Genomic DNA, 27,600 nt, shown 5'->3' on the forward strand with positions numbered 1-27,600 from the left:
CACTGCAAGCTCCGCCTCCCGGGTTCAGGCCATTCTCCTGCCTCAGCCTCCTGAGTAGCTGGGACTACAGGCACCTGCCACCACACCTGGCTAATTTTTTTTGTATTTTTAGTAGAGACAAGGTTTCACTATGTTAGCCAGGATGGTTTCAGTCTCTTGACCTCATGATCCACCTGCATCAGCCTCCCAAAGTGCTGGGATTACAGGCATGAGCCAACGCGCCCAGTCCAGTGTTATTTATTTTTACTCCTAAAGATCGTCTCTGCCAACTTTGACCAGGAAATATGCAAATAGAGATGTGGCAGCTCACTTTCATCAATGAGTTTTTGGTTTGTGTGTTTTTGATTGCTGTATATATGTGGCAAAGTAAAACTGCCCATTTCCAATATGAGAATAAAAACAAAAGGATTAGTTAGGAGAGGATAAGAAACTGGAATCACTTCCACATCCTGGAGTTAGAGAATTACAGTACACCCCCTTCATTTTTTTATATTGTGAGTTTCCAGAATAGCAGGCATAAATGTGTATTTAAATACAAGCGAAATCAGTTATCGCATATTGCAGGTAAAAGTTGATAACTAAAAAAAAAAAAAAAAAAAAAGTTGATAACTGACTCTCCCAAACATAACTACTTATGAAGACACCTGGATCTCACAGCCATTTTCCAGTAAAAGCCTAAGACTTCTTAAAGCAAGAATCACTGGTTGTTACCCTGACATTTCTGCTCAGATAATGGAGCCTTCTCTTCGAACTTGTACCAATGTTTGCAGATTGTTTCCATTTTTGTTTAGAGTCAGTGGGTAATTAGTAAGGAAAGAAGCCAACAGTAATCATCTCCTCAGATGTAAGATGTAGGCATGGGCTTGGACAAAAGAGTGGCCAGTTCCACCTGGTAACAGTAGGGGGTGCAGAATATGCAGGCACAGACATATGAGCATTGGATTTGATGGTAAACCTTCTGTAAGAGCTCTGCTGATTGTTTCTCTTTTCTTGGTGAAACAGGAAGCTAGGTCATCAGCTGAGAGTAAAGATGGGGGAAGAGTTTTACAGGGAAAGGAGATGTATTAGTCTGGTCTCACATTGCTATAAGTAAATACCCGAGACTGGGTAACTTACAAAGGAAAGAGGTTTAATTGACTCACAGTTCCACATGACTGGGGAGGCCTCAGGAAACTTACCATCATGGCGGAAGGCAAAGGGGAAGCAAGGTACCTTCTTCACAAGGCTGCAGGAGGGAAAAGTGCAAGCAGGAGAAATGCCAGTCAGTTGTTACAACCATCAGATCTCATGAGAACTCATTCACTATCATGAGAACATCATGGGGGAATCACTCCCATGATTCAATCACTTCCACCCTTGGTCCCGCCCTTGACACTTGGAGATTATGGGGATTACAATTTGAGATGAGAATTTGGGTGGGGACATGGCGAAACCATGTCAGGAGAGGATAATGAAATTGTCATTTAGGAGGGTGCGGAGGGAATAAACCTGCGAAATGGTTGAATTTGGAATGAGGTCAATCCCCCGGATGTTTTTCTGACACACTCATCTGTGTAGGCACAGACGCAGAAAAGGCACTGGCATTGAAGTTTTGCCATCGAAATGTAACAAAAACAAGAGGGAGGCTTAGAAGCTGAGGGTGGATCTCATCTTAGAGTGTTACAACAACAGAGTAAGCTGAGGGTGAATCTAAGGGAGTGATCATGACTGACCATGAAATTTCAGCTGGGCAAACAGAGAAGCCAGATGAGAGAGAGGACAGGGAAAATTTGTTACAGACACCAGTGGCTCGAAGAATTTTCAGGATTTGAGTACTAGAAGGGTTGAACTGGACTAACAGGCATCGGCCAAAGGATGAAAGACTTCACATTGAGTTTGTGGAGGAGCTGCATAGTCAGCACCGACAAGGTCAGAGGATGCCTAGGGAGGCTGTGTGTCTGATTTCAGATGGAGGACAAGGTGACGAGAGGAGTTGAGGTCATGGAATTGGGAAGTCAGAAAGTTGGGAGTACCACCCATGTGCCCACTGAGATCTTCCAGAATTGCAAACTGAAGATTTGGGAAATGAGAGAGAGAGAGAAGTGGATGTCAGTAGCTGACTGCAGAAGGGGAAATAGTGCATGGTGTAGGCTGATAGGTTTAAATGGAAAGTTGGAGGGCTTTAAAAGGAGGAAGGGAAAATGTTTTCCTTACAACGCTATAGAGCAATGCTTTGTGGTACTGGGAGTGCAGTCGCAAAAACATTTGAGGGTGCTGCAGGCAAAGTAGTGTCCTCGGGTACGAGCCTGTTTCAGTTAGGGAAGAATGTAAGAACAACATTGAGAAAGCAGATTGCAGTTACGGGGCAGTTACTGCTGATTGTCCGTGAGTCCCCCAAGCACGGGGGAAGGGTCTCAGGGTTTGGGGCAGCTGGAATATGTGGTAGGAAAAAGGATACACAGAGTGGATGTGGAGCTTGGGGCTCAGCCTGGAGAGATGGCACAGGAGTCAGACATTCTTTGGTGACTGACATGAACAGGGCATCTCAGTCAGGAACATTTATATTCTGATTATTCATGACAAGACCTACTGGCCTCTAGGCAGATGGTGGCAATGAGTCTCCCGAGAGGAAGCAGAGAGCTCTTGTCCCCAGCATTCCTGCCAGCAGTGGGGGCAGCTGCTCCAGGAGCTGGTGAAACTCTTGGTATCTCACTGGATGCTTGAGGCAACTGACATCACTTGATCAAATAAAATGTTTATATTAATGTCTGTTACAAGCATTCTTGGACAAATCATTTTTGTCTCTCTAACTTAGCTTTCTGTAGACAAGGGAGAGTGAAGCTCAATCATCTCTTAGAATATTTGTAAATAAATAGGATGCCAAGTAAGTTTCAAATATTAAGTGCTATACTAAAGCTTCTCTGATTTCAAACGCTGTTCACAATCAGCTTTCCAGCGTGGCAACAAAATAGACAGTAAAATAAGTATAATACTCACTTAGAAAATGAGTTGATAAAACCTAAAAAGATGCTGGTTAATTACTAATTCATTGTCAGATGGCAGAGACCCACAGCAGCCCTCTAATTTCTTTGTATGTGGTTCCTTTCTGTTTTCATTGATCTTTAGTAGGTATCTTGATTTTTTAGATTTGGATTAAAAATTAAACACTATATGTCATTGCCTTCCCGAAACAAAAATAAACTCCTTAAAATAATACATTTATATTAGCTTCTTAGCCTCTTCTCTGATTTGTGTTCACAATTCATATTCATATAGCACCTTTCAACATTCCTTCCCCCTAGTCCAAATTATTTGGCAAAGACATTATCACATTATAGGAAACTAAAGTCAGTCTGCAGTTCTAGGTGAGCCCTACAGAAATCAGATGTGATGTCTGGAGTCCATAGGTTTGCAGGGCCTTTGGACCAATTGCATTTGAGAAGTACCTCCATTTATACCAGCTTCCTCCACCTTAGGTTTAATCACCAAAATTTTATGGAAATAACCTTTACTCATTCAACAAAAATGTATTGAATACCTTCTTGTACTAGTATTGTGCTAGTGTCGGATAAAATAGTAAACGAGGAAGTCACAGTTACTGATCATAATAGATGCTAGGATAGAAACAAATAGGGATGTCACCTACTTTAGATGAGGGGTGGTTGAGAAGCCCTGAGACTAAGTGTTGAGGTGACACCAGCTATTGAAGGAGCTAGCATTATGGGAGTGGGCAGAAGAGCATCCCAAGCAGAGGAAAGCACACATCCAGTGCCCCCAAGGAGGTGAAGAGCTTGCTTTATTCAAGACACTAAATTCAACCAAGGTGGCTGGAAAATAGTAAGCAGGAGGGACAGTACCAAAAGATGAAGGCCACCTGGACCATGGATGCCAGGGTTAAGCATATGGGTTTGTTATGAGTTCAGTGGAAAATCCTTGAAGGTTTAAGCAAGGGGCTAGAATTATCCAAATTACATTTTGAGTATGTCAGTCTTGTTGCAATATGGAGAGGCTCTGGATTAAGACAGTTGGCAGCAGAGACAAAAAGAAGTGAATCTTGAGAGGGAGAATTCAAGGACTTGGAGACTGACTGGCTGTAGGCCAGGGAAAGGAAGGAATTTGAAAGTTCTATTGGACTGAGATGAGCAAAATGGGGCAGGTGAGATCAGAGGCATGGGATGTGAGCTTCAATTCTGAACACATTTGCTATGCCTGAAGCATGGAGAAGGAGATAAGTTGGGACTTGGATGTGTGAGTGGGAGCTTGGAGGACAGTGAGACCTGAGGTCCGAGACGGAGAGATAACTTTGGAATTACCAGCATGTAGAGGATATTTAACATCCATGGGGATTCTCAGGAGAAGCCAAGAAAGGAGGGACCATGATTGGATGAACCCTAAGGAACACCAACGTTTGGAAATTGGGTAAAGAGTAGCAACAGCAAAGGAGACCAAGAAGGAACTTCAAGAAAAGTAGAAGACAATCCAGGGCCATATGGTATTGAAGAAGCCGAGAAGGTGAGAAGGCGGGCCTTCCGGAGGAGGAATGGCGATTGTGGTGTTGAAGAAGCCGAGAAGGTGGGTCCTCCAGAGGAGAATGGCGATTTATGGAATTGGGGAAGCCAAGAAGGTGGGCCTTCCAGAGGAGGAATGGTGATTTGTGTTGAATGCTACTGAGAGGTTGCAGAAGATGAAGCCAGGGAGCGTCCTTCACCTGTGGCATCGTGGCAAAAATCACAAATGACCATAATGAGCAGTTTTGGGGGATGCGTAAAGACAGGAGCCATAGTTTTATGGGAAGAAGGGTGAACAGAAGGGGAGGATAATTACTTCTAGAGGGTTTGCTATGAAGAGAGAGAAATGCAGCAACCACAAGACCATTCTTTAAAGATTGAAGGGCCAGAACTTGTTTTACACTCACAGGAAGGATTCCGTAGAGATGAATTACCTGGTGATTTGAGAGAGAGATCCGAGAACTGAAGAAGGGAAGTACTTTGGAAGGCAAGAAGGGCTCAGATCCAGCACAGAGGGAGGAGTCGGCCCCTAACAGGAGGCAGGCCACTTTTTGTGTTGTGAGCAGGGCTGGAGAGGGTAAGTGCAGGTGCAGGTGTGTTCGTAGTTGCAGGGATGCAAAAAGGAGAGATGGAATATGATGGCTCCATGAAGGCAGATGTCATTTTTCACTGCTGTGTCTTCCACATAGAAGAGTACTTGACACTTGGAATATGCTTAGGAAACATCTGTTGAGCACGTCAGGACATCAGCCATGATTCCTCTCTACTCAGTGAAATATAAAGTGTGGACGGCTGGAGAGAGGTAGGCCCTACCTGCATTGGTCTGAGGAACCAAAAAATTGGTGCAACTCCAAATGAAAGTAATAAATTCATTCTCTTCTATAACTATTTCACTTCTTATCTTAATTCTACTAATTATCATAACTATTGCCAAAATTTATAAAAATATTTCTTACCCTTGCTATTTAAGAACTTCTATCTCCTATCTTTTGTAACTATCCTCATTTCATCTTTTTTATTTCACCCCCTGCTTTTGGAGGGTTGAGGGGAAGAAAGAAGAGAAAACATGTCACTAGAGAAACACAATACAATCTTGAGGAAGTTGTAAATGCCCATTTGAAGTTTGTGGTCAGTTATTTAAGAGAAAGCCATCGTGCCATTGTGTTCAGCTGCAGGGGTGCACGCCCAGGGAAGGTGAAGGTGACGTTTTCCAGACCTGGGATTTTGCCTTCAGATAAAAAGGACCATGGAGATCTGTGTTTTCCAGGCAATGCTTCTGGTGGTGGATGACAGAAGCTGTCAGACCAGGAAGGAAGGTGGGCTTGGAGAGGCCCATGCTGGAGAGGAAATGTGGGGCCATTTAATTAGAGGTCTTGATGAAGTTGAAGAGTTTAAACAATGTTCATACCTTAGCAAGAGATTTAGAAAGATAAGAGATGATCATTGGAAAGAGACATATTTGGAATTAGGATTTCAGAGGTGGTACAATTTCTCAGGATGACAGGGCCTGGATCCTGAGAATAGAAGGATGAAAAAAAGGTCAGCAGGATGAGAAGGTAAAACAGAAAGAATAGATTGATGGTGGCTTATTCATAAAGGAGTGCAAGTCCCCAGAATAATGACAAGAATTGGAGGAAAGGTGAGAACAGCCTGAAGCTGCAGCCTCTCAAGAATGAGGGGCTGCATCCAGGAGATCGGGGGCAGCAGTGAGGAGGTGAGGGTGAAGCATGGGTCTCAAAGGAGTGGTGGGTTTTGCAAGGGAGAGGAACCCAAGCATTTAGGGGTGTCATTAAGGAGCCAGGGGACAACCAGCTTCACCTCTGGCCTTGAAGGATATGAACATGAAATGAAAAGCAGTCTTCACTTGAAAAGGTTGCAAAGGAGACGGATCAGTTTCAGTTAAGTCAGTGTGGACAGGGAAACCTTTCAAAAGGCTGATTATACAGGGGAGTTAGTTTATCATGAACAGGAATTTCAGGGGACACAGAAAAAGGGCTTAGGAGAGAGGGAAGCATGGAAATTGGCTGATACTAGGAAACGTATGGACCCATGTGGGACTGAGAGTTTGGGTGATAAGAATGATGGGCAGCTTGAGCCTCTGAACTGATGAGGTGGGGCATGAGGGATGCATTGTGATGATCTTTGGAGGGACGTAGGTGGACATCCAGAGCACCTGGCTGTTCTCACCTGTGCTCAGGCGTGCCTTGGCATTAAGGCAGCTTCTCGGTCTTCACCCCAAAAGGCCTCCTCAGTGTTAGGGGCTTGTCCATTTTAGATAGTTATAAATATGAAGCCATCTAATACAATCCAGATGATTTTTAAAAATATTTTGGGTCATCCAAGTTCTAATTGGGTCATTAAATGCTCAGTGGAGCTAACCCATTTCACTGCCCCACCCATAGCCTTACACAAAACTTCCAGACAAATGACGTGTCACCCTTCCCTCAGAATCACCTAGAAACCATCGCAGTTGCTTCAGGACTGGACAAAGAGCTTCTAGAGGATGAGCAGAAGGAAGAGAGGGGAAAATACTGAATTCAGGGAAAGAAAAAACCCAGGGAGCCAGGAAGGAGGATGGTGGCAGTGACTTGTGCCCCAGCTCCTTTCAAGGAAGACAGAGGCAAAGCTCTTTATCCGAGGGACAAGGCTCTTGGATTTGCAGATTTAGGTGCTACCTAAAGCTGTTTCTCTGGGACAAGAGCAAAGAGTGAAATAATTTACAGCCACAGACAACCCTGCTTTCTGCAGTGGACTCCATCAGGACAGGGTGCTTTGCCACCCTGTTTCCATAGTCTACAGGAGTCTCTGAAGTCACATCAACTGTAGGAACTCTTGTGAGGAAAACAGCGTTTGTAGTCCTTCCCTTCCAGTGGGTGCTGCTCTGTGTCACACATGGAGAGGGGACAAGGAAGCCAGTTGGTTTGGATCTCTTTTCCAGAAGATTCCCCAACCACTAGAAGATAAGATGCTTTTTGGCATTGGATTACCTGAAATACCTGAAAAAAAATCATAAATTGTACTTCCAGATATGGTCTGTTGCTTGTTTTTTTGTTTGTTTGTTTATTGTTTTTTTTTTTAATTTTTTTAGGTCTTGTTTAATGTTGCCTCTTTGCATTTGATTTCAGCCATCTTGATAGTTTTTTCTATGCAATTAACAAGGTCCAGCCCTTTCTTGAGCCAGTTCACTTCATCAGTATCTGACAGGTGTCCAGGGATGAAGAAAACATTATTAGCAACAGAATAGAGAAGAAAAACAGCAGTGCCATGGGGGCCACCACTTAGACTGTCACAGATGCTCTCAAACTAATTACCTGCAAATGAAAAAAAAAAAAGGAAGATGAAGATTACTGACAATCTAAGGAGTGCTTCTTTTTTGAAAAAAAAATTCTAATGCATATAGAAAACAGGACATTGTCCACGTAGCAAGGAGAAATGGCTAAATCATAAGCTGATGTTCCTCTATGATGATGTTATAGTTTTTTTCATCCAAAGAGGAAACTATTTTTCATTAGTTTCTAAAAGATGACAGAGGAATGGTTAACTGAATTTTATTTTATTTTTCTTGAGAAATTCTCTCTCTGTTAGTCCAAGCTAGAGTGCAGTGGTGTGATCACAGCTCATGAAGCCTTGAAATTCTGGGTGCAAATGATTCTCTCGCCTCAGCCTCCTGAGTAGCTGGGACTACAGGTACATGCCACCATGCCCAGGTAATTTTTTTTTTTTAATTTTTTGTAGAAATGGGATCTTGCTATGTTGCCTAGGCTGGCCTCAAACTCCTGGTCTCAAACAATCCTCCCACCTCAGCCTCCCAAAATGCTGAGATTACAGGCATGAGTCACTGCACCTGACTGAATTTTTTTCAGTAAAAGGGAATAAGAGACAGAGGCAGCTGGGTATTGTGGAAAGCGTGGTCTTGAAAGTTTCAGCCTTAGTTCTAATGCAGCACTGTGGGTTTCCTGCCTGTGTGAATGTCAGCAAAAGATGGCAGTTCTTTGTGGCGTCCAGGGCCACATCCATCACTTCACAGAGTGGACAGAGAATTTACCGAGCAGCAAAGTGTCAGTGCTGTGGTTTGGTACACAGCAGTAGCTCAGTGAACAGAAGCCTGATCAGGACCCCTCTGCTCTAGGAGGGATTGAGGGAAAAGCCCGTGGAGGGAGTCCCGGAAGTGCTTTTGGCTGAGATGTAACAAAAGCTAGAATTTATGGAGTGGTGTGGGGAAGCAAAGGAGACCCGAGAGCTGTACCTGAGTGCCCCCAAAAGGATACTCTGGGAAACACCATGACAGCACAAAATCAACCTCCTTAGCTTGGAGGACCTCAAAGGGGGCCACACAGCTCCCGGATGGCTGGCAAGCATTGACTCATTTTGACAGAACATTTGCCATTTCTCTCAGGCTTGAGTTTTACCTAGGATCCCTGTACTTCACATTTCTTGCAGATTTTAAAATTAGATTTTCTTTTCCTATGAAAACATGCAAATTAAGCATCCTAGTGAAGCAGCCTCTCCCCTCCTACAAAGGAGAGGCCTTTTGGATGGTGTTTCGATGGTGAGGGATGTTTACACTTGGTTCCCCCATAACCACACTTCTCAGGTGACCACCCATGTGCCTTTAATGTACTTAACATGCAGCCAACAGTCAGCAAGAAAGGGGAAGTTCACTGGCCCCTCTGGGGCTTGAACTTGCAACCATTCCTTCATTATAGAACACTTTTCTACCCAAATGCAGGTCTCTTAACTGCCTGCAGACCAACAAAATACAATATCTATTTCATTATAGTCTCCCATGACCCATGATTGAAATTCCTAAAACATGAGTTTATTGAAACTTCTATGAATTTTATGCTTTAAAATGAATAGTTTTGTTCTTAATAGAATCCATGAGCATACACATAAAGACTGAATAATTTCCTCCCCAAAGAAATAAAATAGAAAGTATAGCAGTGAGTCAAGATTCTACCTACATAACGCATGTTAATGAAATGTATTTTTTGCTATAATCTGATAAAATACAGGAGAAAAACATTTATTGTTTTCCTTGAGTTCAGAGTAGTATTCTTTGTGAATATTTATATTTATTTTCAAATATTTTCACAACTATTATACAATCAATTCAAAATTATTTTAGTTGTCTGTGGATTATTCACTTTATGAAATCATATCTAGAATTTTGCAAACTATTTTTAATAATAACTTAAAACTGTCAATATAGTTTGACATGTAAATATTAGCGTATCTGCACACACACAGACGCTCACTGTGCATTCCATAGACAAAACATGCATGAGTGATTTTTTAGATAATTTCCACTCTTGAGCTCAGTTGAGGATGGACTCTATATAAACCCAGTTCACATTATAAATTAATCACATTCCTCCAAGTTAGGCTGTTTATAAAATGCGATTCTATATTGATAAGTTAAAAAGCCCTTGGAACTAATACAAGAATATCAAGGGAACAGTGTTTATTCCTTTCCACCACTTGGGGTAGATTTATTAGTTCCTTTACCATTATCACACATATTTTATACTGAGGTACAGTATTCTGTATTACTTAGTGCTAGTTTGTCACGACTCTCCATTAATGTACTTTCAACCTCGTCCCAGTAAATGGTTAAAAGGATCTATAGAAACTATAGATTGTATCTTGAAGGTAACTAAGTAAGGATCTTAGCTAATGATATATAAATACATAACTAAATTATTTCCTTAGTATATTAAGCTTTCTACAAATACTAGCACATTCTTTTTTCTAGGTCAGTGTTTTCTTATAAATGTCACAATGTTAATTTTGAAAACTAATACTTTCAGTAGGCATATTTCAGGTATGTTGTGTACTTTTTCATCAACAGAAATTCCCAGGCACATATGTTAAAATATTTGTCTTCCTTTGAAAAAGGAATTATGTGCTCAAATGCTCTTGAGTTTATCATAAACAGAATAAATACAATAATTTTTAATAAATTCCCTAGCTAATGAATGGAAAGGGGGACATAATTTTTAAAATTCCATCAACATTTGAGACCACTATGAATGTAGTCAACAAGAATTTCTAAATTGTTATTGGACTTTCTCCATAGATTAACTTCTTCCTAGATAAAAACTATTGTCATAATAATAAAATTACCTAACTAAATTAAATAGACTAGGTGATTTGTTGTCAAATGAGAAAATGGTCAATTACTTAAGAGCAACTAATTTAAAATAATTATGTAGGTAACATAATCTTGAGTTACTGTTATTAATTTCCATTGCTATTGATTATCTTATTAGAATTCTTTAATTAATTGTCACTAAATGGAGTTAGATTTTATTAATTTATAATTATTTACTGTCTACAAACTATTGACAAGATACTATGCCAAACTCAGGGTGTGTGGATGCACAAAAGGATAGAGGAATGAGTGCAAAAGTCTGTAATAAGGGTTTAAAGGGCTTGGAGCACTTTAGGTCTCATGCAGTCACCAGATTTACCCCGCCAAAGACCCCTCTCAGGACAAAGCCCCACACTGAGGAGAAATTTGCTCAGAATAGAAAAGAAAAAAAGGAAAGAAAAAGTCCAGTTAAAAATGGGATAACAGAGTTGTAAGATTGCAGAAAGGAAGCCCCCATATTTTTGAACACTGCCCAAAACACCAGAAGAGAAAAGTCCACAGCTTTTCTGAATTCTACGTCTTTGTAAAATTGCAGGAGAACTAATTTCATGTAAAACTGAGCAACAGCAGAGGAACAAGGTAAAACTCTAACAGAAAAGAAGCAAGGTTCAGTCCCATACAAGGTTATTAAAATGATGCAGTGAATGAAGAACAAAATAGCATCCTTATGAACAGTGGAAGAATGCCCCAAATCAGAGGAAAGCAGAAATAACCTTTTCAAGATGAACCAAGTTATTAGGAAATTACATAAATACATATAATAGATATTGTCTTAAAAGAAATAGAAAATGAAAAATGAAGAAAATTCTAAAAAACACAAATAAGAAAATTAAAAAGGGATTTGAGATAAGCTGTTAGAATTAGAAGTGAAGTAAAGAAGATCCAATATATGTATACTAGGAATGACATAAGAAAAACATCAAAGCAACAGAGCAAAGTGAATACTAAAAACTAAACTCAGTACAACTTTCCTGACACAGTATGCTTGTGAAAATTGATGCAAAAATGACCAGCACCAAGATATATTCTAATAAAATTCCTGGATTCTAAAGAAATGAAAAAAATTCCTTGGGCATCTAGGCAAAAGAGGGCAATTAATTTACAAAGGGGAAAAAAAAACAGTGTTTTCAGGCTTATCCATAATACTTTGTGCCAGAAGAACATGAAGTAAGAGATTTCAGATACTCAAGGGGGAAATATATATACAAGAAAATATATACACACATATATATATATACAATCGCTGTATGTATAATATATCGGGATTGTATATTCCTTATATGTACAATGTAAGAACCTGTAATTCCATATATTCCTTCTATGTGTAATATAAAGATTTTTTTATTCAGCCAAACTCATTATCAAGAATAAAAGCCCTAAATAAACTGTTACTATGGAAGAACTCAGTGAATATATTTCCCAGGAACTCTTGCTGAGGAATTTACTAGAGAACAAGATTCAAGCAATCAAAATTACTGGGGAAACATCAACCATCAACATAAGGACTGATGGTTGTGCCTGCATGCGTGTGTGTGTGTGTGTAGAAAATAACATGAAGGCTAAGAGAAAGAGAGCATAGCTTGAAATGGCCACATATGTTAGCAGAGTGGATACATTACAATTATTTTAAAAATTTTGTGGGAGAATGAGTAGAGCATGTGAAAACATATTTGAAGTTTTTAGAAATCGTGGGCACAGTGATGGTTTTGTTATTCTGAAATTGTGTAATGTGAGAAAAAGCAAATGAGCAATTATGGAATATTGTAATTATGTCATCTTCTGTGTTCTTGAGAACCAGTGTGGAAGAAAGGGAGAAACAGATGTAAAATAGAAAATGTTAAGTAAAAACCTTGTAGTTCTGAGATACCTCTCCTTCAAAGTAAGAACTGAGAGGACTTAGAAATAATGATTAACTTAGGACCACTAAACATACCTAGCACCCAGTTTATGGTCTTGAAATTTTTAAGAAGCAGTGCTTCTTTTAAAACCTGGCAATTCCTGGTCTGGGGCAGGAAATGTATAAGATGCACCTGAGTAATTTTCCATAGCAGATAGTGGAGAAGGTATTAAGTGGTGTCAGGTTCATGTTACGGAAAGTCAACTTGATAGGATTACCATTGGCCAGGGATGAGATAGTTGTGCTTCAAGAACAAAAATCACTGCATTAGATTAAAACACAGTTAACACATAATATGTGTAAGTTTATGAGTTTATAAATGTTCATTGAAAAAGAAGAATCAAATATTTTAGCTTGCGTTTCCTGTTCAAACAATATCACCGGGTAACCAAAAGTAGAAGTATTCTAACTAATAAATGAAGGAATGTTTGAATTAAAATATCATTTTTCAATCCCAATAAATTAATCTAGTTACTGAATGTTAATGGCTGCTCAACTTTTTGAAAAGAGAGAAAGACATTATAATCTTCCTGATAGAAGTACAAAACACCATCTATGAAGTAATATTACAGAGAGAAAGAAGAAGGAAGAGGAGAAAGAGGAGGACAGAGGGATAGAGGGAGGGGGAAAAAGGAGGAAGGGAAGAGAGTGAAGTAGGAAGGAAAAAAGGAGGAAAAGAGAGGGGGTAGGCAGAGAGGAAAGAAGGAAGGAAAGAAGCTGAATTAAATGAAGCCTATAGACCAATTATCAATTCATAGGAAACAAATTATCAAGGTGCATTATAAACTGCAACACTGGATACAATCAGCAAAATGAAGACTGGGAAACTCTATAGTTCACCTGTCCTGCTTTCTTCAACAAATAAATTGCAAGGAAAAAAGACAGTGGAGGGTGATGGACTAAACAACACATCTTTAAAACAGACAAAAGTAGTGTTAGAAATGAACCTTGAGTGATAAAGAAAAACAAGAAAGTTGATTATAACTTTGGGAGGCTGAGGTGGGCAGATCACGAGGTCAGGAGATTGAGACCATCCTGGCCAACATAGTGAAAACCTGTCTGTACCAAAAATACAAAAAATAGCCAGGTGTGGTGTCGGGTGCCTGTAGTCCCAGCTATCTGGAGGCTGGGGCAGGAGAATCGCTTGAACCCAAGAGACAGAGGTTGCAGTGACCCGAGATTGCACCACTGCACTCCAGCCTGGGTGACAGAGCAAGACTCCAACTCAAAAAAAAGAAAAGAAAACAAAACAGACAAACAAAAACCATGGTGTCTTTTAGGAAGGGGTGAAGGTGTTATGATGAGAATAGATACACGGAGGGCTTTAGGAGGCCCTGGTAAAGTTCTGTGTCTTGGCCTGGATAGTGTTTAAAAAGTTGGTCACTTTATAATGTATTAAGCTTATTCTATGTGATACTTACAATCAAAAGTGTGGGGTTGTTTGTTTGTTGTTTGTTTGTTTGTTTGTTTTTCAATGTGGAAGGATTTGGACAGGTCAAGACAAAAAAGTAGGTTGAGCAGTTCAGTGGTGCAGAGCTGAGGGAGAGGGGCTTGGCGGAAACTGAGATCATTCACAGTCATATGTGGAAGGTGAATAGAGCTGAGAGAGAGGGGCTTGGCGGAAATGAGATCATTCACAGTCGTATGTGGAAGGTGAATAGAGCTGAGGGAGAGGGGCTTGGCGGATCACTGTGAGATCATTCACAGTCGTATGTGGAAGGTGAATACAGCTGAGAGAGAGGGGCTTGGCGGATCACTGTGACATCATTCACAGTCGTATGTGGAAGGTGAATAGAGCTGAGGGAGAGGGGCTTGGCGGATCACTGTGACATCATTCACAGTCGTATGTGGAAGGTGAATAGAGCTGAGGGAGAGGGGCTTGGCGGATCACCGTGACATCATTCACAGTCATATGCGGGAGGTGATTGAGAGATGTCCTGCTTCCTTTTACAATTCCAGCAAAACTCCAACCAAACTTAAACCCAGCATTCTTTCTACTTTGTCTTTGCAGCTCAGTGTGTGTGCAGAGAAACAGAAGACTCTGCTCATGAGTTTTCCTTTAAATTCATCATCTCTGACCTCAGGGGGCCTGGGTGCCGCCCAGCAGTGATACCAACTGCCTCCGCCCTCCCCTTCCTTCGTCACTCATACCTTTCTTCTTCCTCAAATCCCAGTACCCCCTCTGCCTGTCTGCACCTAGGCCTAAGCTCTCAGCCGGGCCTCCTTTACCTAAGGATGTCTGCCTTCCCTCTGAAGGCCAACCCTCCACACATCCTTTAGATCCCCCCCTCCAACCTACTCAAGGACAGAGCTCTTTCTCTGGCCTAAACTGTCCATCTGTGCTTCTCATCTCAGTCCTGCCTTCAGCATAGTATCATATCATTGTTTCTCCATTTTCAAAAATCCTTTACAACCCCAGAGTCCTATCCAATGGTCACCCCATCCCTGCTCCCTTTTTCAGGCAAACTCCTTTAAAAAAGTGTCCATTCTCACTTCTTTGAATTTCTCTCCTCCAAGTCTTTCTGGACTCCACTCCGAAGGCTTTTGGCTCCATGACTCCACTAAATGATTCTTGTCAAGACCGCAGTGGCAGCCACACACCCAACTCCAACCACAGCTCATCGTGGCAGCCTTCTTGAGATATGATCCCTTGGCTTTCAGGACACCTGAGTCCTCAGTTTTCACCTGCCTCATAGGCTGCTGCTCCTCAGTCTCCTTTGCTGGTGTTTTCTCACCTTCCCTGCAGAGGTTGGATAATCACATCTAACCTCATAACACGGTCAGAGTGTCATAGATCAAACCTAGTGTTGAGCTTTACGAATAATTTCAAGGATGCAGGTAATCCTGAGACTCAGGCAGGACCTGGGGGCATTCAGGTTGCCTCCTCAGGTCCTTCGTTGGCATTTGGGGCTGTGCTCTAGGCAAGGTTTATGTGTGAAGCCTCTAAGAAATCTATGCAGCCATCACTCACATGCAATCTCTCAATTACATAAACTGTCTCATCGTTCATTACTTGATGAAATATCGTCATTGTATCCTCTGATAATTGCACAGCTTATGACACTGTCTAGAGAGCCTTACCCCATAAATTCAGAGATTCTCATTCATTTGCCATCCAAACTCTTAGACCTCTTTTCTAGTAAATGTGCTGTATGTGTATGCCATTCACATGTTTACAAGGAGGCCAGGTCATCGTTTTCCTTCTTTCCTGGGGACAGAAGAATGAGAAAATGGATTAGAGGCTCATGCTAATGACTTCAAAATTTGTATTTAGGACCCATGCCTTTCCCCTAAACTACACTTATTTATTCAATTAGCTACTGGAAATTTTAACATTGCTGTGTAATAGCTTATCAAACTGAACATGAGCACAGTAGAAATAATGATTTCATGCCTCAACTCCCTACAAACACACACACACATACATACACATACATACACACACATACACACACGCACACACACATACACACACGCACACACATACCCCTTTCTTCTTCCACAGTTGTCCCCACCCCCCACCTGCCTCCTGTCTTCTCAGGAAACAGGGAAATACACCACAGTCATATTTGACTCCTCTTTTTTTCTCACACCATCCATCCATCCTGACTGGATATTCTGCAATTTCTCCCTTTAATTTATACCCAGAATTCAAACGCTGATCCTACCTCCAGCACTACCTTCCCGGGTCGAGCCAGTGCCATCTCTTGCATAGATGTTGACATAAGCTCCTGCGGGCTTCTCTGCTTCCTGCCCACACTCTGGCCCTCCAGAGGGCATTCTGAACATAGCAGCCAGGTGGATGTCTTTAAAATACCAGTCAAATTACGTCATACCTCAGCTCAGACTTCTGCAGTGGTTCTGGTATCTTCCAGAATAACAGCCAGGGTTCTGAAAGCAGCTGTCAGGGAACTACACATTCTAGATCCTCCTGAACTCTCCAACTTCACCTTCTGTTTTTTCCCTCGTTGTTCACTCTGCCTCCACCCCACTGCCCACCTCGCTGTACCCTGAACAGCCAACCACATCAGCACACTGGGGCTCTGTCCCCTTACAGTGTTATCTGCTTGTCCAGAATGCTTATTCCCCCAGGAATCCATGTGACTTGCATTTCTAATCTTCAGACATTTGCTTAAAGGCACATGCTTTGTAAGGCACTCTCTAATCACCTCTTTAAGATTGAGATCTCCACCTTCTTTGGAATCTTCCTCTTCCCTGTTGATTATTCTCTTCCTCACTTAGCACCATTGGAAACAGTAGACATTCTGACCTCTCAGTATTGACTGTTACAGTGCTGTGGATGAAGGTGGAGAAGTCTGTTAATTCACTGCTGTATCCCCAGCACCTCGGTAGAGCCTGGAATGTGGTAGGCTCTCAATAAATGTTGCATTATTTGATTAATATTTGAGCAAACCTATTTGACTTGATCTGAGTTTATATTACAAACAGATCAAAAATGTAGGGCTGCCACAAAGAAGACCTTGAAAATGGTCTGATGGGGTTTGGAATTTATTTGCAGGCTGAAGAAAGCATTAAAGGAAACTGAGCAAAACAGTAACAGAAAGAAATGATGTCAGGGACACAGGAAATCATGCTTTAAGAATAAGAGTAATGATAAAGGGAAAATGTGATTCTTTAACATCAGTCTTCTTCTAGCTCAATGATATTGTGTGGGCTGCCAACAATTATGAGGTGGAATGCGGGGCCGATTTTCAAAATAATTATACAACCTTGTTGAATTTCAAATAGAGGCATGAAAATATCTTGCTTTATAAGATTGATAGTGATGTATTATAAGTGTTCATCATTTAATACATAAGTATGTTCCTTCAAATGTATATGAAATAAGATTGTTGAAATATATGTTGGTAGAAGCAATCTTATAACATACAAAGCTTTGGGATATCTCTTTTCTGAAGACAAAAAAGCAAAGAGTAAATTCACTTATATGTCTTGCCAGTTGAGTCTGATAGACTTTTTCTCATTGAAGCATATTTGTCCTCCTCTATCAACCCCCGGCCCTCTCCCTCCCCCTAGACACACACACACACACACACACACACACACACACACACACACACGCATTATTTTACTGAAACTGGTTAAGCAAGAAATCCCATACACTGTCAGCTCCTACCCTTTTGGCTGAAATAAACAGTCAGTTTGAAAGCTCACTCTGCTTTTTGGGTTTCGCAGTACAACCGATACCAGCAGTATGGTGCAGAGGAGTGTGTCCTGCAGATGGGGGGCGTGTTATGCCCCCGCCCTGGCTGTGGAGCGGGGCTGCTGCCGGAGTCTGACCAGAGGAAAGTCACCTGTGAAGGCGGCAACGGCCTGGGCTGTGGGGTGAGTACTGCCCGCACCCCTGGGGCGGTGTGTTCCTGTCCTTGTTTGCTTTTGCGCATGGGCTGGGATTACATTTTTATTTTATTCTCATTTTCCCTTTGGACTCAGACATCTTTGAACTTGTGTATAAGAAAATAGATTTTAAATTCCTTTATAGGACTCCAGGTTGGAAAATGTATGTATGTATTTTGGGGAAAAGAGTTGTATTAAGATTTTCTGTTTGGTTGCTTATGGAAGTATTTACTTTAAGATGCTGTGAACCACTTAGGCCAGACTTTTAAACTTTTCTCCCAGCACTCAACTGATCCAGAGCAAAAATGTATTCTTTCTTCAGAGTTGCCTTTAAGTAGACAGGAGTGAAGGAGAAAGAATTCTCCATCAGTGACGTCTTACTGACATTGTTTGCCTAAGTGGTTTCAAGAAATAAAATGAAGGTTAATGTGGAAAACTTGAAATGTTATTGTGTCATAAAAATCGTTTTAAATAGAGATGAACAAAACTAATGGTGTCTCTTATGGAAGCAGAATAAGAAACGTGAAAAATGTTTGTTCTAAGAGGTCAAACCATGTGACCTGGCTGGCTTTTCGAATGAATCTATGGCTGCAGGCTGATGGCTCAAGGGGGAAAGAAGCATAACTCAAACACAAAAAGGCTTACTAAATTATAGGTTAAAATGACAAATGGATAATAATCCTGATATTAAATTTCATGCAGCCTAGAAAAGTAAGAAAGTGTATGTGCGTATAAAAGTCTATTGAATTTTGATGGGAAACGTTTCTTTTAAAATTGCAACTTCATGAGGAGTTTTGTGCAAGAAGGAGCACAGATAGCAGAGGTATATTTGCCAGTCCTGATTTGGGGCTGAGCCCTGTAAGTCATCTAGAAATAAATTAGCATTCATTCCCCTTAGTAAAGCTTCCTGTATGTCATGCAGTGGGGCTCACAAAACCCTGGGTTGAACAATGGAGTAGAGGAAGTGGAAGTTGAAAAATAATGAGATGCCATGGTGCCTAAGTGGAAAGAAATACCTCTGGATTCATAATCGTGATTGCATTTGAATGAAAACTCAAGTGATATTTACTCTCCCTGGAGATGATGGAAATCAGGACACACTCTCCAGCCTTAGCCATCATCATGTGCTGAATTATCTGCACTGATTGTGTGTGGCCTCAGCAGGTTGCCTATCTCTGGGATCAGAATGCTAGCAAATGTTATCTTTTAAAATGAGGTTTTAACGAATTGTTTTTAACTACTGGCTAAATTGTGTGCTTCTGCCTGCTAATTGCCTACTGTGGTTCCATCCTCTAAAGCTGGATTTTAAGATTTTAACTTTCCTTAGGAGGTAGAGAATTCCACTGGCCCATCTTTTGCATTTGGTTGTTGACCTTGCTTTAAGAATGTTGAAGGGTTTATGTAATGTGAAATCTTGAATATCTTTATGTTCCCTTTTTTATACAAGTAAATCGTAAGTAAATAACATATATATATAAGCTCCAAATCATGGCAAATTATTTTAGAAGTGAATCAAAATGCTGTAATATCTTTGGATTAAAGGAGTTTGCAGGCAAACTTGACTTAAAGAAGGATAGCTATGTTCTCAAGGTTTTTTTGTCCTTTGGCAATTCTAGGTAATGTATTCTTACTTTATTTTAATTTGTTTTGATGTGTTGGTTTTGGAGGTGTGTTTGCTGGATTGTGTATTAGTTATCTATGACTGCATAGCAACTCCAAATTCTAACAATTTAACATAATAGAAATATATCATCTCACAGAGGTTCTGAGGGTCAGGAATCACCCGTGAGTGGCTTCACTGGGTAGTTCTGGCTCAGGGTTCCTCCTGAGTTTGCCGTTTAACTGGGTTGCAGTTATCTAGAGGCTTAACTGGGGCTGGAAGATCCACTTCCAAGGTGGCTCATGCACATGACTGTTGGCAAAAAAAAGTCCTCAGTTCCTCACCGGCTGTTGTCAGAAGGTCACCGTTCCTTACCACGTGGCCCTTGTCTTAGGCTGTTTGTCCCCATGATGGCAGCTGGCTTTCCCCAGAGCAAGCAGTCCAAAAGAGAGAACAGGGAGAGGAAACCACAGCGCCTTGTAGAACCAAATCCCCAAAGCTGCACCTGTCACTCTCACGTTATTCATTAGAAGTGAGATACTAGACCCAGCTCACTCTCAAAGGGAAGGGAGTTGGGCTCCATCTTAAAGAGGGTCAAAGAATTTATGGACATATTTTAAACCACCACAGTTTGCAATCTGAAGAAGCTGAAAAAAGAACAGAGAAGTGATTTTCTAAAGGATGCACTGAACTGTATGCCTTCCTTTCCCTCCCTCCCTTTTTGCCCCAGTCTCCATACTCTTTCGCAAGCTTACGTCCATTCCCATTGCTCTGGCTTCTCAGCAGAGATAAATTGACCTCATCATCGCCCTTTGTCTTCAAATCCCAAACTTTCACTGAAGGATATTCACCTGACTTGGATGCTAAAGGAATTCCACAGTGATTTAAAAAAGGAGATTGCGTTGAATGTGTGAAGTTCAAACCCTGGCTTCACAAACTACTAGTGGTCTTCATCTTTGTCAGTTTCCTTATCTCTAAAATAGGATATATATGAGCAACTCTGTATAAGACTATTGTGAATAGTAAATGAGATAATAAGTGTGAAATACATAGAATAGTTCCTGGCATAGAGGAAGTGCAGATTTATTTAATATTTAATCAAAAGTTTAATGAATATTTATCCAAAGCTCACCCAAAAGATGCAACATTCAAGGAAGATTGCTTATGTGGCATTCATTGGATATACTCTTCCAAATAGTCTAGAATCAAGGATGTAGCCAGATCTACAGCAGGAAATTGGGCACCTAGACCTTACTATTTTTAGCCTTCAAATAATTGCTTTTCCTAAATACTACTTTGCCATGATGCCATTTGTTTATATTGTAATTGTTACACAGGAAATGTGATGCCTGTGGTTCAGACTTTTCCACAAGGAACCATGGTGACTATTCAGGTCTGATCTGAGTACCAAGCACACTTATGCTTGTCCTGAGGAAAGTTGCCTTTAAGGATGTTAAACCAACTGATAAGGTTTGCCTCTGAAAGTTGACTGCTAGAAAATCTAAAGCTACATCTGTGGGCTCTGGGAGCATATAGAGAGGTCATAAACAATGGATTTGGAAACTGGTTTCCTGGCTTTACTTGTTTCCTTCTTTCTCTTCCCCTTTTCCTGATGCATGTTGTTTTGCTGTGGTTTGTACATCCTTGTAAGCTGCCCATCTTTTCTGGGTTTAAGGAGTATAATGGAAAGCCATTGTCTGGAAGAAATTGTGGTTAGATTCTGTCATTTCAGAAGTAGAACATGGCCCAATACATACAAGTTAGAAGAAGATGAATCTCCTTTGACTCTTTGCTCTAATAGTATGGACAACGAAGAACAAAATAAGCTGCCTCGGGGAGAAGTGAGTGTCTCATTCAATACATCGTTCAAGGAAAAGTCATTGGTAGCAAAGCTGTAGAAGAAATATAGAGTTCTAGATGTGCAAAAAGCCCTAGACATCATTAACTCCAGTGATTCTCGGTGTGGTTCACAGATTTATTGTGAGATGCCTGTGAATTCACCCGTGCTTAATGTTTTTCCTTCAACTATCAAGATAGAAAAAGTACAACTCTTACTATGTGGGTATTCAAGAAATGTTTGCTGTTACAAAAAAAAAAGTGTGTAAAAAGTTGAAACCCAAATTCTCTGCCATTTGTGGGATTTAAAATTTTTTGGAGCTAGACACCCATGTGTTGAGCCCTAGGCTCCAGAGGATCCTAATCTTGTAGTCATTTCACCCACCACCATGTGCCTGGGTGGTCTTCCACACAGCTGTGGTTTCTATTGTATATCCTTTCCATCTGAAGACTTCTGTGTCTTTAGTTGAGCTTCTGTAAAATAGGTGCTATAGTTAGTATTTATGAGTCTTTTGTTCACACATATGGGAATGTCCATTGGAAAATCAGATTCCAGACACTTTGCTCCACTGTGTCACAGGCTTATCTGTTCCCTCAGGAGCAATGTACCTTAACTAATAAATGAAGACAGGGATTTCCATTTAAATGATGATGTCAGTCCACCTAGGAAAGGCCTGATAAATGTGGGATGGATCCAGCAAATTTATTACCATTATAAAGAATTATTTGAAAGTACCACCTCCCAGGATTCAAGCTGCAGTGTTACACTGGTTTCCTGTCTTTATATTCCTGTCCTGAGCCTTTTCATTCTTCTTGGTAAATCATGTATTTGGTGTTTAACATTCATCGAATGTATGAATGAATGAATGAATGAATAGAATAGAATAAATGGTTGCATAAATCTTAATAATCTAGGAGTAATATCAATAAACTATTACTTTTATTTTCCAATATTAATCATCATTTATCCCAGTATTAAAATTGTTTACCTTGCCCCAACAAAGACCTCTTTGAAAAATATTTAAGCACCTTTATATGCTTATACAATATACAGTGTTTTGATAGCACACATAGTATATAATTCAGAAAACCAAAATAACACTATGTTCAGGGATCCACAAAAAGTCCATTAGAAACCTGAAGGTACTACAGAATTTACAGAATTGATGTGCTCTATCAAAGGCTACATACAAGGCCAAGTAAAGAGTACATTCTGATATGTAAAATGTGTTACTCTTGGGAGCACTGAGATTTCGGTTTTGACTCAGCACAGAATATTTTTACATAGATAGAACGCAACAGAGAATGTATTTTGGTATCAAATACTACTCTAGCCTCACTCTACTAACCCTAGATCCTACTTTTACTACTGCTCATAAAAAAAAAAATTAATTGATTTCCTGAAGAATTCACGTTATGCATTATTCTTTTTTTCTGGCCTTATTGCTAGTCATCAGAACTATCTCACAAACTTTTATGACTCTGATGCAAAATGTTGACGTGTTTAGTACTGGAAAACAGCATCAAAATATGGAATACATTATACTCACTGACCTGGGAATGCAGAAAGCTATGGCAATCAGACCTTCCGAGTTATCTATAAATAAACCATCTTTATCTTATTTGGTGTTGTCTCAGAGTATTATATGTCTGGGAGATAATTTATTAAAATAATGCTTGAAGTTGGATGAGGAGTTTTCTGTTTTTAATTAGAAATCCAGAAACAAAATTTAGCAACTGCAGAAAAATACACATTTAAATGAAAATAGAATTTCAAAAATCTTATTAGTGACCATAAGTTAAGGAAATGCGATGAATTTCTTAAGGCCTCTAACCGTCACTCTCTCCTTAAACAAACACCGTGCTGTGTTGTTCAGAGGCAGATTTGTCAGGGAACTAACGAGGCCTTCGCCTTGGGCTCCTTGCTTGCATGGGTCCTTTCCAAATCCTCTTAACCATGTTCACTTTCTTGCATTGATTTTCTTAAAAAGAGTTCCAAAAATTATAAAAATGAAGTTGTAAAGCCTCCCGCAAATGTGGTTCTAGGCCTGTGCAAGTATAGGATATGGCCTACTTCGTGCAAAGAAATGTATATATGTTTTTGGTTAAAATTGTTATTTCGAACCACTTATAACAACAGTGTTAAAATATTGTTGGAGGTTTTAGTGAAATGAGAGTCTGAACCTCATTTTCAGCCTTTACATAGGAAAGGAGTCGATGAAGATAAATTATGATGATACCTACCCTTTTACTCAAAGATTTAAGTAATTATTGAGTTTAAACTCCAAATTAACAAATAGATATCAAGCTGTCTTTTCAATAGGTGGAGCTTGGAAAGAGAAAACATGTAGATGATCAATATTTAATAATGAAAGGAAAAAAGAAAATGGTTACTTTTCTTATTCTTTAGGCCAATTTTAATTTATTTTTGTAAAAATATGTAATTTAAATTATGCTTAGGTATTTTTTAAACCAAATTGAGATTTTTTAAGACTAGTCTCCAAATGTATGTGGTTTACATCATGATGTTTTCAGGGAGACACCAGAAAGAACAGGTGTTTCTCAGGATGACTAACTGTGGGTTCATGAGCCTTCACTCCAGCTGTCCCCATGCAAGTTTGCCTCAACCGCCTGGACACTGCAGCACGTAGAGAGTGGAATCAAATCTTGTTGGTACTTTAGGCTTTGATATACAAGATGTTCTCCATCAAAGAGCATTTTTAAAAAGAAAGTTGATGTTATGAAATGTAAAAAAATATGCATTCCATGTTTATTTGACATATGTCCAAAAATCTAATTTAAACTCTAAGATCAGCTCATTTGCAGATTGGAAATAAGTCTCGCTAGACTTTCTGCCTGTGAGACAGCTTGAAGTGCAAAGATAGAAAGCTTCGGAGAGTATTTATTTTAGTTAAAGAAACTGTTCACAAATGTACAAACAAGTTCTGCATACCATTCCTCTGGAAAGCATCTATCAGTTGGCAGACATTCCTAGAAAGTGTTCTGTGATTTTGAGGTATAGTTGATCTTTGATGAGCAACTGGAAGTTGAGGGGTGCCAACCCCTCCTGCAACCAAAAGTCAGCAGATAGCTTAAACTCAACTACAACTGGCCATTGTTGACGGGAAGCCTTATCAATAATATAAATGGCTAATGAGCAGGAATTTGTATATCACATGTATTATAACTATATTCTTATGATAAAGTAAGCTAGAGAAAAGAAAACGTTATTAAGAAAATCATAAGGAAGAGAAAATGTATTTTCTATTTATTAAACGGAAGTAGATCATCATAAAGGTCTTCACCCTCATCGTCTTCATGTTGAGTAGGCTGAGGAGGAAGAGGAGGGGTTGGTCTTGCTATTACAGAGGTGACCGAGGCAGAAGAAAATCAACATATAAGTGGACTTACATTCTAACGCATGTTGTTCAAGGCTCAGCTGCATATAGAAAAGTGTATTTTTTTTTAACCCAACACAGACCACTAGCCATTCTCATTGTCTTTAACCAGTTTTTGTTGAAATAAAAGTAAATATGAAATAATTATACTCTTTTTTTTTTTTTCTTTTTGAGACGGAGTCTCGCTCTGTCACCCAGGCTGAAGTACAATAGCACAATCTCGGCTCACTACCACTTCCGCCTCCCAGGTTCAAGCGATTCTCCTGCCTCAGCCTCCCGAGTAGCTGGGATTACAGGCACCTGCCACTACGCCCAGCTAATTTTTGTATTTTTAGTAAAGATGGGGTTTCACCATGTTAGTCAGGCTGGTCTTGAACTCCTGACCTCAGGCAATCTACTCACCTCAGCCTCCCAAAGTGCTGGGATTACAGGCGTGAGCCACTGCACCTGGCCAATAATTATACTCTTTCAAAATCATAAGATCCATCTTTTTGAATAATGTGTTAGAAAATCAGTTTTATGGCAAATCGATTGGAGGACAATTCTTTAGCTTTACAAGCTGCAGAGAGCTCAGAACAGTCCTGAAAACAGGCTTCTTGTGAAGATTGCATTGTTTCTGTGCATTTATTTTGGTCATGCTCTGACCTCTGTATAGGGCTGTGTGTCTAACATGGCAGCCTTTAGCCACACATGGCTGTTTAAAAGTAAGCATAATTAAAAAGTCAGTTCCTCGGTGACAGTAACCACATTCCAAGCGCTCAGTGGCCATACATGGCAGGTGGCTACTGTATTGAACAGTGCAGATATAGCCCATTTTCATCCCTGCAGAAAGTTCTATTGGACAATTCCGGTCTAGGAAAAGACCGGGACGTCTGTCCAAGGAGTACCATTTACAAACTCAAGGTTTCCTGTGTTTTCAACACAAGCACTTTGAGCTATTCAGCTATAGTTGAGGGAGGGAAAAAAAAAAACTTTACCAAAATACAGCAATTTCTTGACTATAAAAATATGAAGCAGCATTTTCCAGAGTAGGGGTCATGCAATCCAGGTTCCAACAGATGTTGCCAGGACCATGGCAGGAGTTGGGGTACAGAGAGATGGAGCAGAGATCTGCAATCCAATAGTTGGAGGCACCGGGTAAGCCAGATTAAACCAATTTCTTTCCTATAGGACTTAAAGCTTTCAATATGCAAACACGTATTGCTTGAGCAAGCAGAACAGCACACTCAGCATTTCCTCAGCTCTATAGAGCAAGAACTACCTTTTGTGTGGTACATTTTGTAAGACAGGTGTTTTATGAAGCTACTTGGGATTCAGATGGCTTGCTTTATTTTTCTAATGCATAGTGCTGAGTTGCGTACTGCTAGTCACAATGAACAGGTGATACCCAAAAATCAGAGCCATTAGGCCCACAATAGTTCTTTTTTGTAGAGAATTAATGAAAGCATGGCTTTTTAAATTATATAGTATAATTGCCTCAAATGTGTTTTTGAGACTACAGTATATTTTTACAGTAAAATCTTTTTCTTTCTAACACTGCCATTGATATATATATTTATGGGTTTAAGATCAGTTAGAGAAGATGGGATGAAATTTTGTGATCATGTGTGCTTAGTAACTCTCCTTCCAAGGATCCCTATTAAATGAACATGAGAATAACTTATATAACAATAAATGATAAATAAAATATTTTCATAGGGCAAGTGTCACCATGTGTCAATCTCATAGAATGTTAACTGCATGGGGCATTATGATAATAACCAAAAAAATGACTTGTAGATTGTGTTTTTGTTTTCCATGTGTGAAGAAGTGCTTCTGCAAACAGCGAGAACAATCCTAAGGAGGTAGTGCTTGGGTCCAGCTCAGCTGGGACAGACCTGGGGGCAGCTTGCATCTCCCTAAACCCCAGCATTCTGAATGGTGATCTTCCCCTTTCCAGCACTATTTTGTATTAGATAAAAATATGGAAATGATCAACTTTTCCATAGTATTACAGCAGCTAAGTATGTTCTTGACATAATTATACAGCGGAATACAATACTCTGTTACGAAGAGTGAGGTCAATCCGTGTCCTGATACGGAACCACTTTTAATACACAGAATGAAGTAAAGACAGCATGAAAAGGGGATCCATGCGCGTGAGTGTGTAAGATATTTTCCGGAAAGAAGCAAAGACACCCCGGGAACAGTGGCTGCCTTTGGGTAGAGGAAGTGATGATGTGAGGGAGGAAGCCTTTACTTTTCAGTTTATAACCTTCTAGAATGTTTGAGGTTCCTGAACATGTAGATTGGTAGTTACTTTTTTATAACATGAGGGACTGAGCTTATGAATTACTTTTTTTTCTTAATTAAACTTAGTAATGTTACATGTTAAAAATAAAAGCAATGTGACCAATAATTACATCAGGTAGAATTTTACACCTTTTTAGGCATAGAGTTTCTTTGAGGTTAGACTAGGGAGAAGGAAATACGCTTTTCACTGGCAGAGACCGAGGGCACAGAAACCAGCTCCATGGAACCTCGCTGCTGTTCCAGAAAGAGCCAGGCCTGCAGGTGGTGGTCCGGCTGGCCACTCTTAAACTGGAAGGTGTCAGGAGCAACTCTCCTGTCATACCCACGTAGCTGAATGTCATTTTTTAATGAGAATGAAGTCCACTGGGAAATTTAATTTACCTTCGCAAAATAGGGTCTCTGAAACATGTCACCAAATGTATTGAGCAGCCAAGGCAAATCAGTGATGTTTTAATTAAATTACACAAAATGTCTAAATAGTTCTTACATTACAGGAAAACATGTCCCATTGCTACTTTGCACATCTCTGTATTCTAGCAATCATCTTCCTACAGGGCATTTGTTCAGCTAGTGCCCCT

At 40.1% G+C, this 27,600-nt stretch overlaps 1 protein-coding gene and 1 long non-coding RNA gene across 3 annotated transcripts in view; one reads left to right on the forward strand and one right to left on the reverse strand.

The window, feature by feature from the left end:
• Positions 1–27,600, forward strand: part of PRKN (parkin RBR E3 ubiquitin protein ligase) — a 1,373,216-nt gene that overhangs the window by 1,153,785 nt on the left and 191,831 nt on the right. For both annotated transcript variants that reach the window (XM_015137330.3, XM_015137331.3), the window contains exon 9: positions 17,735–17,884. In XM_015137330.3, the coding sequence (XP_014992816.3) occupies positions 17,735–17,884 (150 nt within the window). The remainder of the gene's footprint in view (positions 1–17,734; positions 17,885–27,600) is intronic.
• On the reverse strand, positions 1,111–16,321 carry LOC114677762 (uncharacterized). Its single transcript, XR_003729210.2, has 3 exons — positions 16,207–16,321; positions 15,620–15,746; positions 1,111–7,798 (listed from the first exon to the last, which is right to left on the reverse strand). It is a non-coding gene; the product is annotated as an uncharacterized LOC114677762 (long non-coding RNA).

Source organism: Macaca mulatta, chromosome 4, assembly GCF_049350105.2.
Source record: "Macaca mulatta isolate MMU2019108-1 chromosome 4, T2T-MMU8v2.0, whole genome shotgun sequence".
Lineage (NCBI taxonomy): Eukaryota > Metazoa > Chordata > Mammalia > Primates > Cercopithecidae > Macaca > Macaca mulatta.